Source organism: Temnothorax nylanderi, unplaced genomic scaffold (assembly GCF_030848795.1).
Source record: "Temnothorax nylanderi isolate EJ_2023f unplaced genomic scaffold, tnyl_v1.0 TNYL_tig0022_pilon, whole genome shotgun sequence".
Taxonomy (NCBI): Eukaryota; Metazoa; Arthropoda; class Insecta; order Hymenoptera; family Formicidae; genus Temnothorax; species Temnothorax nylanderi.
The window spans coordinates 1,914,760-1,932,992 of NW_027249084.1; the positions used below are offsets into that span (position 1 = coordinate 1,914,760).

Genomic DNA, 18,233 nt, shown 5'->3' on the forward strand with positions numbered 1-18,233 from the left:
CGATTATCGGCGGCTTTCATCGTTTTCAACCGTGAACCTAACCTAACATAACCTACGCCGCGAGAGCGCGCTAGAATCGCGTCGTAGAGGGGGGTTAGCCGCCGCTGGTGTCTTCGTCGAGGAGGAGAGCAGAGAGGCGAGCGGCCGAGGAGTTCAAATGTTGTGTCGCGTGCACCGTCTGCACCTGGCCAGCGAGAAACCGGACAGATCCATTTCGCGCCTGCCCGGCCACCCGGTAGTCGCGCGTCGAGCTTAACCGCGACGGGCCCACCAGTCGCGCGAGGTCGCCGATGTGACGGTTTAACGGCGAAATCTGTTACGTTCCGGGCGGCGCGGACGCCGAGGAGATACATGTAATCCCGCATCACGCATTCCTGTCTCGCGCCACTTGTGCCAGTTGTCCCCGGGCAAGCTTTTTAACAGACGACCTGACGATATCTGATAGAAACCTGTACACGTGAACACGACTCTGGCTACGCGTTGTTGATAAGAGTCCAGTCTGGGCACCGGTGGCGGAGTTTCCACCAGGTAGTATTGGCTTATGTGACTCTTTTACAGCGATATCTTTCTCTCCTTCACAGATGAAGCTGCTTGGCTGGACGCTGGTAGAGAGGTTCATTAACGAAACGGCATGCTTGTAAGAGTCTGGCCGCGCACCGTCACGTGGGATGAATGAGGAAGAATTGTTGAAACGGTCTGCCGCAGAGCGCGATAGGATTTTCAGTTGCTATGATCGCGGACGGGAGGGCGCCGAGATTGATCCCTGGGAGGATCCCGCCTACGAGGTTTATCACACTACGGATAGATATGGATTCATACAGTACGCATTTAAAGTTTTATAATTGTATACAAAGTATAATCTTATGTTTAGTCGTCCAAGATAACTAGGTTTCTCTTGTTGCAGCGATAAGAGATTACCACAGAAGCCGGATTCGTATCAGGTCAAGTTACACCATGTGGAGATGGAGAGACTGAAGAAATGGGAGAAGATGACGAAGCAGTGGGACAGTGCCTCGACCAAGGAGAAACTGCGCCGTAGAATATACAAAGGGATTCCTAACAGATTTCGCGGTCAAGTATGGATCCTACTTCTAGGCATAAAGACCCTGAAGAAGGAGCAGGCGGGCAAGTACGAGGAGATGCTGCAGTTGGCTCGCCAGTGGTCCACGGAGATACGGCAGATCGATGCCGACGTCGCCAGACAATACAGAGATCATATTAACTATAGGTGCGACATTGCAGAAATAATACGTTTTCGTGCCTCGTTACGAGGCATGTATCTGAAAAGAAATTAAAAAACCTGACGATGGTCTTTTCAGAGAGAGATATAGCATAAAACAAAAGTCCATGTTTTACGTACTGGCCGCCTATAGTATGTACAACATGGAGGTAGGATATTGTCAAGGAATGTCCGTATTAGCCGGTCTGCTGTTGCTTTACATGGACGAGGAAGACGCTTTCTGGGGCCTTTCTGTGTTACTTGCCGATCAAAAATACAGCATGCACGGTTGGATTCCTTTTTCCATATTAAAATAAGATACATTTTTCTAAATGACATATAGTGTTCTCTTTAAAAAATATATATGTCAGAAGAATTAAGTGTTATCGTCCATAGATTCCTGAGTATGGCTAAACGGTAAGAATAAAAACTCATCATTGAAAAAAAATCTATTTGTGATGTGAGTTTCTGCATAAATTGATCATATAAATGGGGAAAAAACGGCACAATGTAGTCTTTAAATGTTAAAGGTCAATCATATTTACGAAGCTCTGGACGGTACTGGCATTTAACGGTATATTGAAGTTTTTCTATGTACAATACGCTTTACAGGCTTTTACGTCGATGGATTTCCAAAATTAAACCGCTTCATAGAGCACCATGACAAGATAATGAACAAATTTTTGCCGAAACTGAAAAGGAAGATGGACAAATGTGGCTGCGATTCCATACTTTATGCGTTGAAGTGGTTCTTTGTTGTCTTTCAGGAGAGAGTAGGTTTTCTTCTTTCCTTTTTTCTAGATTTGTGCTATCCCATTACCATTTCTTTTTTTTTTAATCGCTCGTTTTGCCTATAAAATTGTTCATGATGCTTTCTCAGTATTTAACTTTCTACTGTGTGATATACTGCTTCAGATAACAATTATTTCTAAATTCACAACAAACTGATCCAAATAGTTTTACTAAAAATTTTATGTGTTGAGTACGGTTTATTGGAAGCCTATTAAAGAATTTTTGTCACATATACATAAAGATATGTATATTGTATAATATTGGTGAATGTTTGTAATATTAAATATTGGCAATATTAATCTGCACTTTGCAGACTCCCGTTAGTCTCGGTCTCCGTGTTTGGGACGTATTTCTGTTGGATGGCGACCGTATTTTGCCGGCAATGGCGTATACCGTGATGAAACTGCATAAGCGCTATCTGATCCCGATGGAAAGCCTCGACGAATTCTGCAACTATCTGCAGATTAAGCTGGAGAAAGATTTTTGCTTCGATGATGACACCGTGATAAGCGCGATGGAGCGCAATATGGAAGAGTTAAAGCGTGCCAAATTAGATTACCCGGGTGCCCCGTTGCCGCAAGAACTGCCCCGTTACCCGTTTGGCACTTTCCAGGAGCCTACTTTTACCAACAAGGTATTGCCAGAACACAATCTTTTGGCTCTTTATCGGCAGATAAATATAAAAAATGTGCTTTTGGCAACAGAGACACAATAGATGCGGTAGCAAACGATGTAAAGGGCCATGGGGCGCAGATAAAATCTCGCAAGCGTTTTTTTTTAATTGAATATCATAATAAAAATCCTAACATATATATGTGTGTATGCATGTATGTTTTGTAGACAGATATATAGAGGCAACATTTATTAATTCGAACGTACTTCATTCATCTAGTAAATTAAATGTTACTTCCTTTAAAGTAGGACATTCCATAAGAGTTTTATTTAAATCTAATCAATAACTGCGCGTTCCGTTATTTTTGTTCAGAAAAATTTAACGAGAAATATCGCATTAAAACACATTATTGATATTATATTTTAACGTATCACATTACAATGCAGCTATTTTTTTACAGTAAATGTTATGAGTTTGGGATCGAGAAATAATTGTGTAACAGAAAAAATATCCATCACGAATAATGTTTCGATAATTTGACTATGTTGTGATGGTATGCTCGTTACATTCGTTAGGTCGGGAGGCGAAGCGAAGAGTTTAGCGAGGCTCAGCATGTAATGCGAGAGTCCGTGGCGCAGCGCAGGGACATGGCACTGATCGACGACGGCAGGGAGAGTACGACGCCTGTCGAACCGACCAGTGGCCTTGGCGGTGAGTTTAGAGATAGCCGCGACACGTTACACGGTAATAGCACAGACAGTACCTCGCGCCTCGAGCACGGCAGCGAGTCCGAGGACGAGGATGACGCCGATTCAAACGTCCGGATAACGGTTATCTACAACACTAGACTGTGAGCGGAACGGTGCTTCTCGTCGTGACGAATACCGCGGCGCGAACAAACTTTTGCTCAATAAGATCTTACAAGAATAATATGTCTCGAATATATAGTTTGTAGAGAGTCTTTTTCTTTAGAAGAAACCTTTACTACGATATTAAAGCGTAAAAAGTATGTTTTGTAAGATAGCACATATAATCGTACAAAATAATTTATATACAACAGTTCTGTATAGGAAGGGTATATCTATAGGAAGGGTATTGGAAGTATTAATAGGATATTTTTCTATAATATTAAGTATCATAGGCGGTATGTTAATCTATGCGCTGTTGCTTCAGATCACGTGACAAGTAGTTTGGAAGAGATATTAATATATATATATATATATATTAATTAAATTAAAAATTTATATTTCACACAGATGCGTTTCAGGGATGCGCTACACACTCAGAAGATAATTTGTTGATGATAAACCTCTTATGAATATTCTTTTCATCTTTTCGTATATGTTTATGCTTAATAAACGTGTCAAAATTAACAAAGCCAAGTCTTGTATGATTTAACACAGCACACTCTATCCATGCATGCGAATCAAAAGCTCCTACATTATTATAGAACCACTTCTAACACATTTAATATTATTCGTCCTAATCGATTTCATTATTAAGTCAATTTTATGTTAATATCCGGTGTACATTATATGAATAAATAAAAGCCTTATTGTTTACAATCATTAAGTTACCGTGAAGCATCCTCATGGAATGCAATCCTTAATAACTTTCATCTTTCACCAGTGCTTTGCATCATATTCAATAACGCTGCTCTAAAGATTAAATTATTCAAAAAGTTGATATTTATTCGTATTGACTGATTGTACAATAAATAAAAATCTCGCCACCTTACTACTGATATAAATTTCCATATGAACGTGAATTGGTCTGTCGATATATTCCAATCGCAATTTTAATCTCTAAGGAAGACTCTGTGTTCGCAGGAAGCAAATTCTCCTTCGATCCAAGTCTCGACGAGAACGCGTCACCCGGCTCTCGTCGATCGTTAGCCGAGACGTCGGTGACGTCGACAGCCGATTTGTCGGTGTTCAGCTCGGCGACACGTTCCCAGGCCCTGGACAACAGCCTGGACACCCAGAGCAATATCTCGAACGCGAGCTCGGGCAGCGGCGGCCTGCCGACGCCGCGGGCGACGCCGCATCAGCCCAGCCCGGACGTGGTGCGAATCTACGTGCCGTACACGTCGCCCACGTACACGTCGTCGGCGGTGGCCTCCTACAAGGACGACCTGCCGCGCACACTGCCCCGCTCTCTGGACACCAACAAGATCCGCATCCGCGTCGATCCGGATCAGACGCCCATCGTCGAAAACCTGAAGCCGTTCACGCTCGAGAGTCCGGAAGTAGAGCTGGATTTGAAGTAGAGTGAGTCGAGCGAGCTACAAGCGAACGTGAAGTCGTAAATGGCCGTGATGTACGTACGATAGTTTTGGCGTCCTGGAAGTCGCGCGTTCCTGGCCAAGAGAAAGGCAATGCCATGACATTAAAGTCATCTATTCAAAAGAAATACCGCTCTTTTTCTTTTTAAGTGGTCGATCGGATATTGGATATTAGTGTCGCCAAATATAATTAGTATTTTTAACATTCTAATTCTTAGCATGTATTTAACGTATTTTCTTTTACCTTTCTTGGAAAGCTGACACGAATCTCTTAAATATATATGTCGAAGATTTAATATTAAAGATAAAACATTTGCATGAGTCTTGAGTATATGACTGAGGTATTTTTCAAGAGAAATGCGCGACTTCTGGCACACCCTGTATATCCTGCAACACTCTGCGCGTATGTGACAGAAGGAACAATGACAAATACGAAAGCTATTGTGTTAAATCTCAAGAGATTTCTTTATATAGAAAGCGTCAATTGATGAATTAAGATTTAGAAGTGAGAGAAAAATTAATGTACCCCGTTTCTAGAACGTAATCTTAAATACCTATTAACTACGATATAATCTTTGATATTCGTTATTCTTATAAATTGCATTTCAATTTAAAAATGTTGTAAAGTTGCAAGATCAATTGTATCTCAATTTTAGAGAGGATCTATAAAAAAAAAAAGATCGACAATTACATTCCACAACTTACGGAGGTTCAAAGAGATTGAAGATATAAATGTTTCAATTTAAGAAATGACGGAACTTATAATACTTCAATTTATCAAGATCGATAAATGAACGAAATGTTGTCGCTGCATTTTGGCCTAATTTACGTTTCATGAGTGCGTTGCACGTTACATATAGTATCTTTCCATAGACACAGCAGAAATAGATGAAGCAATGCATTCCTGAACTGATGCCGACGAATGATCGGAGTGCGACAGAACAGAAAGTATAGTCTCTTCAGTTCTTCGTACAATATCACAATTTTAAGCGAAATAATAATCCTATTATTTGCTTTACTCTTTACAATCGTTATAGTAAAAATGACAGAGTTCATATATTTGTTTTCATTGTTGATGTTCCGAATGCAATCGTACCGCTATATTTCAATTAAATTGATAGTAATAAATACCCGTTTATGAAAAAAATGTACTAATCGGCATATAATCGCGTACATTGTCGTGGCATTTTCTTAATGCTATCAATATTATCATGTCTATGATCAATGATGCATAGCTTGCCCGATCTTGTTGTCAAACAATTTACACGAAAAGACAAACAGAACGTCCATATATTTTTATCGCACTTTTCACCATTCGTTGGCATAATGTTCTTTTAGGGAGAGATGGACAATGCTTCGTTTATTCGTATTATGTCCATGGTTCTCTCTTGCATTTATCACGCAGTTTTATTTGCAGTTATTTCGTTTTGGTTCCTACGAGGACAAAAGAACGCTACCACAGTATATTGAATCGTTATTAAGAATTAAGGCGTAGAAGATCCCGCTGTATATAAAACAAAGATGTACCTAGAGGCAAATTCATTTTTTTACTAACTATATATTGTAAAGAATTGAGTTCCGTTAGATAGATACATAATCGATAGATATAAATCTCGTTAAGCTCTAATATAACCGAATTTTGTAACGTAGCTACATAAGAAAAAATAGATTTGTCTCTGGATGTGATGCGTTTCGCTACTAAAATTTCTGGTCAAGATCACGCCACAGTGATTTCGTTTTGTTTCCGTTAAATTTATAGAGTAAAACTTCGTCGATGACGATTTATCTTACGGGCAACCGTAAGCTGGTAAACGAATTTATTAGCACACTTCTCAGTGATGGAGAAATGTACGATGTATTGCTTATTTATGCGCTCACGAGCCAATTGTATCTGCCTCGAGAGAAAAAAAACCTACTCATACTATTAAGTATTATGCTGCCTTGGTAATATCTCTTTACTTTACTTTAAGTTTATTCTCTCTTTCATCTTCTCATTTTCTTTTCTCGCAATTATTCCCGTATGTTGTAAGAAATATACTTTTGTACATACGCATAATATTTACATATTTAAAGAACGAAATGGAAGAAAGGATTTTATGTCAAAAAGCGAATAAAACTCCTCAAATGTAGTCGAGTTCAAGCTCCTCGTGTCGTAGAATGTGAATACTGAACAGTTTTCGATTTGTGCTGCACCGAAAGCATTTGTATTATTTGATTGTAAGCATCGCATTTGGATGTGTGCACCTTGCTTTCAATTTCGTCAACATTCCCGAAAACGCGCGCCGTATTCCTCGATGTATATAGCCTTGCGGATAGAGAGCCTAAAAAAAAAAGTTATCCCCATGCGTAAACGCGGACTCGGCAAACAATCGATTGTTATACCTAATAATAATAGCGTAAGAAAAGCGATGTTGATTAAATAAATATTAAATGTTGATCGTCCGGATCTTTATCGTGTTACGCAATAACAGGTTGATAGAATTAAAATAATCTATCATAAGTTCCTCTCCGATTATTTTTGACGCGATTCGGAACAGTTGTAACAACGATGGCCTTACACACTTTCGATTAGTTCAGCGAGAAAAAGATTTCTCGAGTGTGCGACAGCGAAACATTACGCCTCAGATTAATTCAAATACAGTTTTCGTTTATTGTGTTTTTTTTTTTTCAAGTTAGACTGTCTCGTAGAGACTAAGCTTTTGTTGACATGTGTAAAATAATGCAATATCTTGCCAGGCATGACATAAATAATGCAATTAATAAAGAACTAGTGAGAAAAATGTTAAACAGAAGTTAGATATAGCGCTGATCGGTGTTGCAACGCGTTCATGTAACCTGCTTGAGAAAATCAAACTCGATATAGCCAACCGAGTCACTAGGAAGAAGAATGTATTAAGTAAGAGACCTTACAAAAGCGTATGGGAATTGTTATACACTGGTAGATCAGAGTCTGTGACCGACAATGCTGATAATGCCTAGCATGTAGTTACAAATCTCGAACACAACTCGCGTTTCTCATTAATTATATCTTATCTGGTAGAGTTGTATACATAAATTTGATAACGCGTTAAGGTACGAAAGATACCTTATCGACGAAATACGCTCTGTCATGATGCAACGATATTCATTTCGCGTTATCCAAGTATAATTTAGTTCTTAAGAGGCAATTCTCTCTCTCCGAAGCGACGACCAATTATCACTGCATTTATCCGATCGTGAGCGAGACGATAAATTTCGATAGGTATATAAATACGATAAAGTAATTTAACCGGTGCGAGAAGAGTAAAAGCAATCACTTTATTATTATGTCACAAATGCGAACATTTGTTACTTTACTCGAATCTAGGAGTAATTTCGAGAGTCCCCGCTTCAATAGATTTAATTAGAAATAATTTAAGTGCGCATGAATTTTTTTTTATAATTATAAATACAGCATGTCCAGAAGTTATTCTCCGCTTCTTAACAGAGCTTTCTTGCAAATATCTGAGAATTTGGCGAAATACAACAGAAAAATTAATTTCAATTGCATTTTATATCGGTACAAAAAAATCCGCGTAATTTTCGGCGTCAGCTCGGAGACAATTTCACTAAATTTCGAATCGATCTCTCATCAAATGCCAAATTTATCGTTAAAGTTTGATACGGCATGAGTAACGTTATGAGACGCGCTGTATATATTCTCTGTTCATTATTCACATTCGACTGGCTACTTTTGTACAGGCGGAATATAGTCCTAACGTAATGCCTGAGGAAGAACAAGTGTGTACAAACACTATTAAGACACTATTAGCGCGAGTCAATATTTTTTTTATACGTGTTAATGACGGGAGATGTAGCTTAGGCTCTCGCGCGTTATTTTTCTGCTGTTTTCCTTATAGGACAGTATACATATATACATATATATATATATAGGATGATGTTTATAATCCGACGAATGCAATACTCATCGAAATCTTATCAATTATCGAGAGGGGAGGGGGGAGGGGTGCCGCACTAAGTCGATTAATTGTCGAAACAATAAAGTCTAATTGTCAACATAGCAAAAATACAATCTCGCTTCTTCCAGCATTACTTTTTATTGTGCAACTATGCGGTGTTTTCCAATTTATTTATTTTTATTTACAAGTACTGTTGCATATCTGATCTGAAAATTATAGGATTGATCGAGATGACTGTAGGCGGATATGACGTTACTTTCTCAAAAATTAGATTAAAATTAGTCATCATAAAATGGCTAAGAAATGACTTTTGGAAGTCATTATAAATGCGCATTAAGGACGATTTATCTAATGATCGTTAATTTTTTTAGTTAATTACAATTACCTTCTAACTGCAATCATCTCAATCGATCTTACTTGATTTGCCTTCTTTTTTATTATTTTTATTGATAACGACTTGATCTTATAAGGATGTTCAGTGCGCAGAATTCTCGTATGATCCTATAGAAATTCGTTGCAACCAAACCTTTCTTTTTCCTTTTCCTTTTTATATGGCTATATGTGTACACTGTATAAATAAAACGTCAAATGGACACGACTATTGGTCGACTCATTTGGTTTTATAACAGGCTTATTTGGCTTGTAACAGACTTGTCTTACTTGAAGCTCTCATTAAGAGCTGGGCTGATAAAAATTATCGCCCATGATCGGTATCAGCTTGCCGTTCAGCATCATTTGCGGCCCGGTGTAGTAACGCCATAACAGGCTGCTGCCTCTCTTTAGCTGGTTGTGAGCTGACAGATGGGACCAGCAATGCAGCCAGTTCTTGTAGAGCGGCATGTGCGGTGGAAGACCGGCTACCAACCTTGAACAGAATTTTCATGAACGTATTAATATTCCCGCGAAATGTCAGAGATTCTTAATTCGATTGATCTCACTCGATTTTGAATGGTTATTTTTAAAATATAAAACTCCGTATATAATTTTTAATATTTCTAAAATAATCATATCTATTATTTTTAGTTATGCGGTGGAAATTATATTTTGTCATAAGAGACAAAAAGCAAAAATTATGTCATATCTTAGTGAAAATGTTGAACATGAGATTCTACTTACCCACAATCATTTACTGCCATGCAGTGCGACACCACTAGGAACGGGTACATAACAGTCGTAGCTACAAACTGTAATAATATTTTGTTTTAAAAAGTACGTCTAAGCCTTATGTACGAAATATTTAATGCATTAGTTCTGAGATACATTGTGCAAATATGTATCAGAGCACATTTTTTTAAAAAACATTGAACTTGCGCTTACTTTCATGGTCGATGCAGTATATGGTTTCATCGCCGGCTCCTGTAGAACATAATTATTTATGGCGTATGTGGAGATGCCAGTTAGAACTATGACTGCGGCACTTCCTATAACACGCGGTATCAGTCCTGCGTAATATCCTAGGATCCCGTTCTCCCTGTAGATCTCCAGGAACGAGCCGAATAGACTACTAATTGTGAGAATAAGTAATAATAAGTAAATTTTGTTATGACGACAAATGATCAGCCTGGAGAAGAACGTAAATTTAACGAATTTAAAAAAAACTACATTCAAAACTGTCTCTTTAAATCTGACAAAGAAGAGTGCGATGTACACAAATCTTTTCTTTTATTTTTATAAATAATAAACGCAAAAAAATTCTTTTAACAATTTATTAAAAAATTTCTCAGCATTACTTCTCTTTTCTTGCTAGATCACGTCGTACATTTTAATTGAGACAGATTCGTTCTTTTTTCTCCGGGCATCTAGGATATTTATGCTACATATTTATAATACCTGTATTTTGTTTCCCCGCCTACAAATTGCGCCATCATCCTTAACGAAATGACTTCCAAAGGATGGCTAACTACGATCGCGACTGTTCTGCTGATTACATCCCTGACGATCTCGTTTATGCATTTTTTACGTCTGTAAAACGTGAAAAATTATACATTTGCTGTTCACATTTTTCTTCCTTCCCTCAATACGCACCTCACGCTCTCGTCCTCGTCGTCTTCATCTTCGTTCTGCTCCACCACTCCATTAGGCTGGAGATACTCCAAAGTTTTGTCACACGCTATCGTGCTAACTGTGTAGGAACATACCTTGGGCACTAAGCCTCTGTAGCAGCCAATGAAGCCATCTACGCTCTTTATGTGTTTAACTGCAAAAAATAATGTAGTATGTAAAACAAAATAATAATAAAGCACTATGATTTCAAGTAGAAAAAGTCAAAACAATCTTCTGTAGGTTGTATAAAGGACTTTACTCAACGTAATATAAATAATTACATGCAAATCCAGAATCAAATACAGAAATACTTCTTGGATTTTAAATTAAAGCTAGACTTACTATACGTGAAGGCATTGGGTAGTTTTAGCGCTGGCTTTCCCAACAACGTTACAGTTGGTGTCGGTGGAATAGGTTCATATCCGATCTGTGCAATAAGATATAAATATATACCTGGTTTTCTTTTGATAACATTTTGTCTCGGCAGATCGTGCCGTTTTACATGAGAATTCCATTAGTATCAAACACCTGTCTTTACCTGTATCAGAACCTTTGCATACTCGATAGGATAGGAGATCGCATTTATTAAAATGCGACCGGCTATGTCCGACCACAGAATCTCCGTTTCTTTCGACTTTGCAGGGATGTTTCTAGACCTCCTCTTTTCTGTGGAAAACGTAAAATAAATAGAAGCTTGTTCCCACAACAAAGTATTCTTATCTCATAGGACATAGAGACATACCAGGTCTCATTGTTTAAGGTCACAAGTTGATATCACAGGATAAATTCCTCTCGCGAAACTCCCCCTCGCTCCTAAACCGGCAAAAGACAGCCGTCGACGGGACTTTAAAGCCAATCGGGATCAACGTCGCCGTGATATTCCCATTTGTCTTCGATCACAAGTCGTCGAGGGTCCCTCTCACCGGCATCACGCTCGTGATGCTCGTCTACCTGCGGTGTTCTTTGCACTCCGGGTGCAAGGTCAAGTCCAGCCCTGACGTCGACAAGCAGATAAGCGCGCCCGGGGGATTATCTCTCCATCGAAGACGTCGAAGCCTGTCGCAAGGTTGATCGCTGCAATCCGAATAGCAGTTAAAAAGGTTACGTCCCGGCGTTACTCGACAACTATGGACCCGTCTCTTTCCGCCGCACCTTCAAAATTACCCTTGCCACTTCAGCACTCGGTTATCCACAAACAAGAGTTGAGGTCATCCAAGTCCTCGTGCGTGTCTTTAAACAACTGAAGCGGCTGAAACCTCCGAGAACCTATCTATCTCTCCTCCTCTACCTTGCTGATTGCTCTGAGCTCTCCCACCACTCGCACTAGTAGCTGTCCATTCCTAACCTCTAACGACCGGGACCAACCGGGACACCGGGTCGAGCCTCGAGCCTCGAGCGATCGATCGCGCCGCGAAGGTAAACGCGTTTTCCTTCTTTCCCGTTTTTTTCTCCTTCCTCCGCAACTGTCGGGACGTTCCCACGTCGGTTTCGCTTCACTCGGGGATTTCACGGGGATTCGAATCGGCGCCTCTCGCGAGCGGAGTGACAGAAGGAACGAGGAGCGATGAGCACGACGTCGCTCGAATCTCGATTCGCGTGACGTACGTTACATAACAAACGAAGTGATCCTAACCTCCGGGAGCTGGCGACTCTGGCAAGGTCGGCCGACCGATGCGGCTTGTAAACTGTAAGTGATTCCCGTTTATTTCGGCTTGTTCGCTTTATTTTTGCCACCCAAAGTTTCGCCAGCCTGACCGTGTTACTTCGCAAAACTTTATCGCGGCGTTTTAAGAAAACGCGACTTAGCTCGGTCCTTTCTCGATCTTTCTCTTCTTCTTCTTCCTCGGGATTATATGGCACCGGATAGAAAGCAAAGTCCACCCATACGGGCCACTTGGTCTCTCTCAAGCGGAATTTTCGCCTGACGGTAGGACACTCACGGAAATCTTGTCGAATTTTCCAGTTTGATGGAGTCTGCCAGTTTCAAGAGCATCACGACCACGATCAAGCGGAACCGGTTCTGCATATTATTTCCCACGTTCACGGTGCTCGCGATTTACGCGGACCTGAGGCACACGGCTCGCTGGAAGCGCCAACTCGCCGAGCAGCAGCAGGACAAGTGAGACCGCGGAAGCATGGGCGCCCTCCAGAAGCACTGGGTGGCGCACAAGCACATCTACAAGCTGTACTGGACGCTGATCTTCCCCATCACGGGCTGGATGATCGGCCATAAGCTGGAAAAGTTGGAGACGGAGAGGATGACGATGTTCAGGGACAAGTCGGCGTTGTACGGCAGAGAGTTAAAGCCTGGGGAACCACCTTCCTGGCCGTACTAGCTATCCCCATGTTATACATCGTTAAATCTTAAGAAGTCGCAGAATCAGTTAGTCAAGTTGTCCTTGTGTAAGTTATACAAATAAATGTTTGAATGAGAAGCACAGGAGTCGATATCTCACTAATACACACGTGTAGTTTAAATAAAATGACGCAAGGTGTTTAAGAATATATTATGTTTAAGAAGAGAGAGAGAGATATATATAATCTGTTTCTTTATTGGTAACGATGCGATATAATTCGATGCATATATACATATATACAAGTTGCAACGTGTATCGCTGTCACTCAGCGGTCGCTATGAATGCGATTTCCTAGCGAACAGACAGTAAATACGGAATTACCTTGCTAACGTAACGAATTCGATATATGTATACACAAATTTACAGCTGTACAAATCGCATTAAATTGATATTATATTAACACTGCGCGGACACCGTGTTTTTGGAGCACTTACTCGGACATCCTGGAACTTTTAAGTCCAAAGGGTTTTTGAAAGCGTTTCTATGTCGCAAAAAATCTATAAAAATTCATATATCATCTTTAAGATTTCAAAAAGTGTGATTTCTATACTTATATAAGGCTGGAACAATTTTTGCAATTTTTTTTAGCGTTGAAACGTCAGGAGAAAACTGTAACATACGAAAAATCGACTGTGCCTTAAAAGGCCCACGGTGTCCGCGCAGTGTTAAACTGAGATCGTCACGAGTGTCCAGAGATCCTTGTAAACTCGAAATAATATGTAAAACTATTCCTCAAGTTATCAGATTCTCGTTTTAGACACTATTGTATTATTAATAGTACTAACGTGCTAACGAAATAGGAAGAATTTTTTCGACTTCTTCTTCTGAATTTTATTCGTCGTATGGCACGCGACGTTCTCCTTGTTCTCAGCCGATTGTTTGGTCTCTGCCGATTGTTTGGTCATCGAATCACACACTTGGCGTTTCTTTTGCAGCTCCTCGTTCGTTTCGCTGGTCCAGGAGACCGGCCTATCCTTGGGAGCGCTGGACAGATTTTGACGGCTATATCTCTTGCTGCCGATTTCTAGATCGAGATACGAGGACAACCTGTCTTCGTTATCACAACTACGTTCCGTCTTGCTCGATGGGATGCTCGGAATGCGATCCACGAGTCCGTAATTCTGGAACCCCGCTTCGTTCTTCTGCAAAGCGCATATATTGTCACTGACTTTCCGGAAGATTTTCTCCTCTTCGATCACGGGATCGAGTCTCTCTTCGACTACTTTTTGCAGCTTGCCCATGGTATTGCCCGTGGTATCCTTGTGCCTGGGGTGTCGCTCGCTCGCCGACCTCTTGAATGCTTGCGGCTTCTGGTAAAGCTCCGGATCAAACCACTGCGATGTTCGTAATTTGGGTGAATCTTGGCTGGCGGCTGACAACGTTGAGTTTAAGTCGTCGTAATTCATCCTAGGTCGTTCTTTGTACCTTACGGAAGCATACGAATGAGTCCTCGAAACAGAGGATTTCCTCGATGACGAATTTGAACGCATCGGATGTATTATTTTTTTATTAGATTCTTCCCTCCTCTGTCTTTGGTCGACGATAGGATTAACTTGAGGATTTTTTAGGATCTCCGCTCTTCTCGGAATCTCCACTTTTCTCGGAATCTCTTCCTTTTTCAAAATATCTTCTTTCTTCGTGACATCTTTCCTTGAAATTTCTCCCTTTTTCAAAATATCTTCTTTCTTTGGAATTTCTTCCTTTTTCGAGATATCTTCGTTTCTTGTGACATCTTTCCTTGGAATTTCGCCCTTTTTCGAAATATCTTCTTTCTTTGGAATTTCTTCCTTTTTCAAGATATCTTCGTTCCTCGTGACATCTTTCCTTGGAATTTCTCCCTTTTTCGAAATATTTTCTTTCTTTGGAATTTCTTCCTTTTTCGAGATATCTTCTTTCCTCGTGACATCTTTCTTTGGAATTTTGTGTTCCGAAAGATTATCGCCGGATTTCTCGATATCGGATAAAATTCGTGCCGCTTCCTCCAGCCTTTTATCCACCAGCGGGTTTATTTGCAGTTTTAACAGCTCGTCCACTTGTCTCATTTTATCATTAAGTATTCTCTCCGCGATCCTCAGCTTCTTCTCTTTCCTGAATAGCTCCCTTTCTCTCTTTTGCAGATTCATCTCCCTCTCTCGCAGCATGGTCTCGCGATCTTTCAGGACCTCGATTTTCTGCAGCCAATTCCCTTTAAAGATCTCGTCGCTGATTTCCTCGGGCGATGAAACCGACGAGGTGCAGCCGTTCTTGTAACCGTGACGACAGTAATCGCTCACCTTGGTGTCCAAAGAGTTTTCGCTTCTCTCGTCGATCGATATCAAACTGTTGATCCGACTGAAATGTCTCGCAGGATACAACGACTCCTCCGGTCCAACCGACGCTTGATACTCCGTTTTTTGTACAGACAGGTGCTCCTTAGAACAACAAGAATGATCATTTTTATAATGTTTAACGATGTCGTCGTCGTAACGTTCGTCGAGTGGCGTCTCAGTCTCGTTCGTTGTGCCTTTCACGATTTTTATTAAACCGATCAATTTGCCGTTCTCGGCGGAGAACCGCGCGAATTCCTTGCGTTTGTTGTACGAAGCGAGCAACGCATCTTTCCCGTGTTCCGTGTTATTCCCGGATGTGTTTTCGCTCTTAGTATTAAACTGTTTCGCGATCTCCCGATCTTGGATCTGATTAATCACCTCCAAATTCTCCGCCTCGGGCAGGATGTACGTCTCGACTCTGTACAGGATTGGATTCATGGCTGACATCGTCAATATCTCTTTGAACTCTTCCATTAGATTAAGAGAATAAGATCTCTTATCCAATTAATCTCTCCTGGAATAAGACCCCGTCGAAATTTGTTATGTCAAACGCTCATTTCTGCAAAGAATATACAGATATTAGATATTGATTAAAAATGCACGTCACAAATAAAAATTATAAATCTGCAATAATGTTAATTGCAAACGGACATATATCAGTACGATGATAAACGGCTGTTTGAATAAACAATTGTTTGCAATTGTTATTTTCAAATATTTACATTATTCTCTTATTATATTTTGATATTATTAAATTAATATTATTTTAATATTATTAATTATTAAATTATTTAATTAATATATATATTTAAATTCACTAATAATCGTAATAATTATTGAAATTATTGTGACTAAACAACAGACTTTTAAATTATATTAACTCTAAAATGATTAAAGTTAATACTTACGTCTAAATATGAAAGAAAATTACACAAAATACCAATGTGACTCTTTACCTATCCAATTAGAACAGATCCACGAAAAGGATGCCAGAAATCCAAGAAATTAACACAATAATCAAAATTTATACTTTGTTCTTTGAAAAACGTCTTGGCGTACATTCTGGAAGCGAAGACAATCAAACGATAAAAGAATCGAATATTGTGGATTTATTTTTCTGAAAATTCGTGATTTTGGGATTAATATAATTGTGCGCAATATCAATTGATGTTATTGAAACGCAATTGCTGTTACGTACCAGGAATATCGCGATCGAAACTTTCGGGAGAAGCGTGTAGCGTGGCGACTGCATTTAAACTGTGCTTTCACTTAACGTTCGCCCGGAGCGTTGTCCTTAGTCCTCAGGTATGCCTACTGCTCCGTCCGTTCCGTTCGCCGGTCGGATACTATCTGCGACGTGATTTGCTGAGTGTGTTTTTAAATCCCAACCGCACTGGACGCTGGACCACGCGGTGGGCATTTTCTACCTGCGTCTCCCCCGCAACAGTGACCATGGACCCATGCTTGAATGAGGGATGTATAAGACACAAGGCCATGACAAAAAGACGGCCAAACGGACGGTCGTTTAAATATTGGGAAATTTGTATTGTATGTACGTACAAAGCAATACATTGTCAAAATATTAAGGAAGATTGATTAAGTGTTCGAGGAAGAAATGGAATTTTTGTTGGAATAAAGAGAGAAAAATGTAAGATAAAATAATAAACGATGTAATATGATCTTCAAAGTAGAGAGCCGACGTGTCTTTCATTTAAATTGGAATTTGGATAGATACTCATCTGATAGATAATGTCTCAGCATTTTTATAAAAATTTCAAGATTTTCTCAAACTGCTCGGAATTTTTATACAATTTTTCAGAAAAACTGAGACAAAATAATAAAATATTTAAAATTTTTTTGCCAACATATCTTTGTAAAAATCTGAATAAATAGAAGGAATAAAATCCTCGTCCAATTATTTCTGAAAGTATCTGAGAAATTATATATATTTTTTCAGAATTTTTCATAAGTTTCAATTCTTACAAAATTTCTAAGAAAATATTTTTACCAGGGCAATTAAATGTTAACAAAAGCAATTAGTATTATAAGTGTATAAATGGAATATTATATGGAATATTATATATCAATTAAGAAGAAGAATAGTAGTTGCAAAATTATACGGCAAAATTATACGACAAAATTATCTGTTTTTATATATGTTTATTTTCTTTCTCTCCTTACCCCCTTATAGAAATTCAATACTGGAAAGTAGTGATTAATTACTTATTTTAAGTATTAAATAATACTTAACAACAGTGCTTTTAATACTCAAAATAAATAATTAATCACTACCTTCTCCAGCATTAAATTTATTTATAAAGGGTGAGCCGACATATTTAAACTTTTTAAATTTCTTTGTTGTATTACCGACATCTTGATAAATAGTTTTCTTTTGTAAATGAGTTCTTTCTAAATTTTAAGCCTTCGCGTTGAAATTCATGTTTTCCAGATGTTCTGTTGCTTGCGAGTCGAAATCATGGTAACGTATATACCTACAGTCTCAAAACGTGGACACGAGTGTATTATTTTTATTGACATTTTATTGTCGAGTGTAATCTGTACTTATAGAGTACGATTTTGTGTGTTTTTTTAACGTATTGTATTTGGTACAAATTTTTCCGTCAGGATTTATACTGGAAGCATAAATAATATAATTTAATGACTTTATGTACAACAAC

At 39.2% G+C, this 18,233-nt stretch overlaps 3 protein-coding genes across 5 annotated transcripts; 1 reads left to right on the forward strand and 2 right to left on the reverse strand.

Moving 5' to 3' along the window:
- Nucleotides 1-80: 80 nt before the first annotated feature.
- Rn-tre (Related to the N terminus of tre oncogene) lies at nt 81-9,445 on the forward strand. Its single transcript, XM_071700624.1, has 8 exons — nt 81-353; nt 582-820; nt 905-1,228; nt 1,320-1,507; nt 1,832-1,992; nt 2,325-2,645; nt 3,200-3,335; nt 4,454-9,445. The coding sequence occupies exons 2-8, from the start codon at nt 669-671 to the stop codon at nt 4,891-4,893; spliced, it is 1,722 nt and encodes a 573-aa protein (XP_071556725.1). The 5' UTR covers nt 81-353; nt 582-668; the 3' UTR covers nt 4,894-9,445.
- LOC139769506 (mitochondrial carrier homolog 2) lies at nt 8,966-12,594 on the reverse strand. The gene is made up of 9 exons (XM_071700634.1): nt 12,042-12,594; nt 11,632-11,963; nt 11,428-11,555; nt 11,232-11,316; nt 10,872-11,043; nt 10,677-10,808; nt 10,164-10,350; nt 9,963-10,030; nt 8,966-9,711 (listed from the first exon to the last, which is right to left on the reverse strand). Exons 2-9 carry the CDS (start codon nt 11,639-11,641, stop codon nt 9,519-9,521), a joined length of 975 nt encoding a protein of 324 aa, XP_071556735.1. The 5' UTR covers nt 11,642-11,963; nt 12,042-12,594; the 3' UTR covers nt 8,966-9,518.
- Nucleotides 12,595-13,421: 827 nt separating this feature from the next.
- On the reverse strand, nt 13,422-17,411 carry LOC139769503 (uncharacterized). 3 transcript variants are annotated; one of them, XM_071700627.1, is made up of 4 exons: nt 16,754-17,411; nt 16,464-16,617; nt 15,934-16,114; nt 13,422-15,657 (listed from the first exon to the last, which is right to left on the reverse strand). In XM_071700627.1, exons 3-4 carry the CDS (start codon nt 16,027-16,029, stop codon nt 14,035-14,037), a joined length of 1,719 nt encoding a protein of 572 aa, XP_071556728.1. In that variant the 5' UTR covers nt 16,030-16,114; nt 16,464-16,617; nt 16,754-17,411; the 3' UTR covers nt 13,422-14,034. The 3 variants fall into 3 exon arrangements, with proteins under 3 accessions (XP_071556728.1, XP_071556727.1, XP_071556726.1); XM_071700626.1 differs by having other exon boundaries at nt 16,464-16,672; XM_071700625.1 differs by having other exon boundaries at nt 16,512-17,411.
- Nucleotides 17,412-18,233: the final 822 nt, after the last annotated feature.

Bases quoted from the DNA above. Each gene is read 5' to 3' on its own strand.
- Rn-tre (XM_071700624.1), top strand. From the start codon at position 669: ATGAATGAGGAAGAATTGTTGAAACGGTCTGCCGCAGAGCGCGATAGG. The intron at 821-904 runs GTACGCATTTAA...CTCTTGTTGCAG, and splicing joins GATAGATATGGATTCATACA to CGATAAGAGATTACCACAGA. The intron at 1,993-2,324 runs GTAGGTTTTCTT...TGCACTTTGCAG, and splicing joins TTGTTGTCTTTCAGGAGAGA to ACTCCCGTTAGTCTCGGTCT.
- LOC139769506 (XM_071700634.1), bottom strand. The intron at 11,317-11,427 runs GTAAAGACAGGT...CTTATTGCACAG, and splicing joins ATGCAAAGGTTCTGATACAG to ATCGGATATGAACCTATTCC. The intron at 10,351-10,676 runs GTATTATAAATA...TCTCACAATTAG, and splicing joins GGCGGGGAAACAAAATACAG to TAGTCTATTCGGCTCGTTCC.
- LOC139769503 (XM_071700627.1), bottom strand. From the start codon at position 16,029: ATGGAAGAGTTCAAAGAGATATTGACGATGTCAGCCATGAATCCAATC. The intron at 15,658-15,933 runs GTGATTAATCAG...TGTTGTTCTAAG, and splicing joins CCGAGGCGGAGAATTTGGAG to GAGCACCTGTCTGTACAAAA.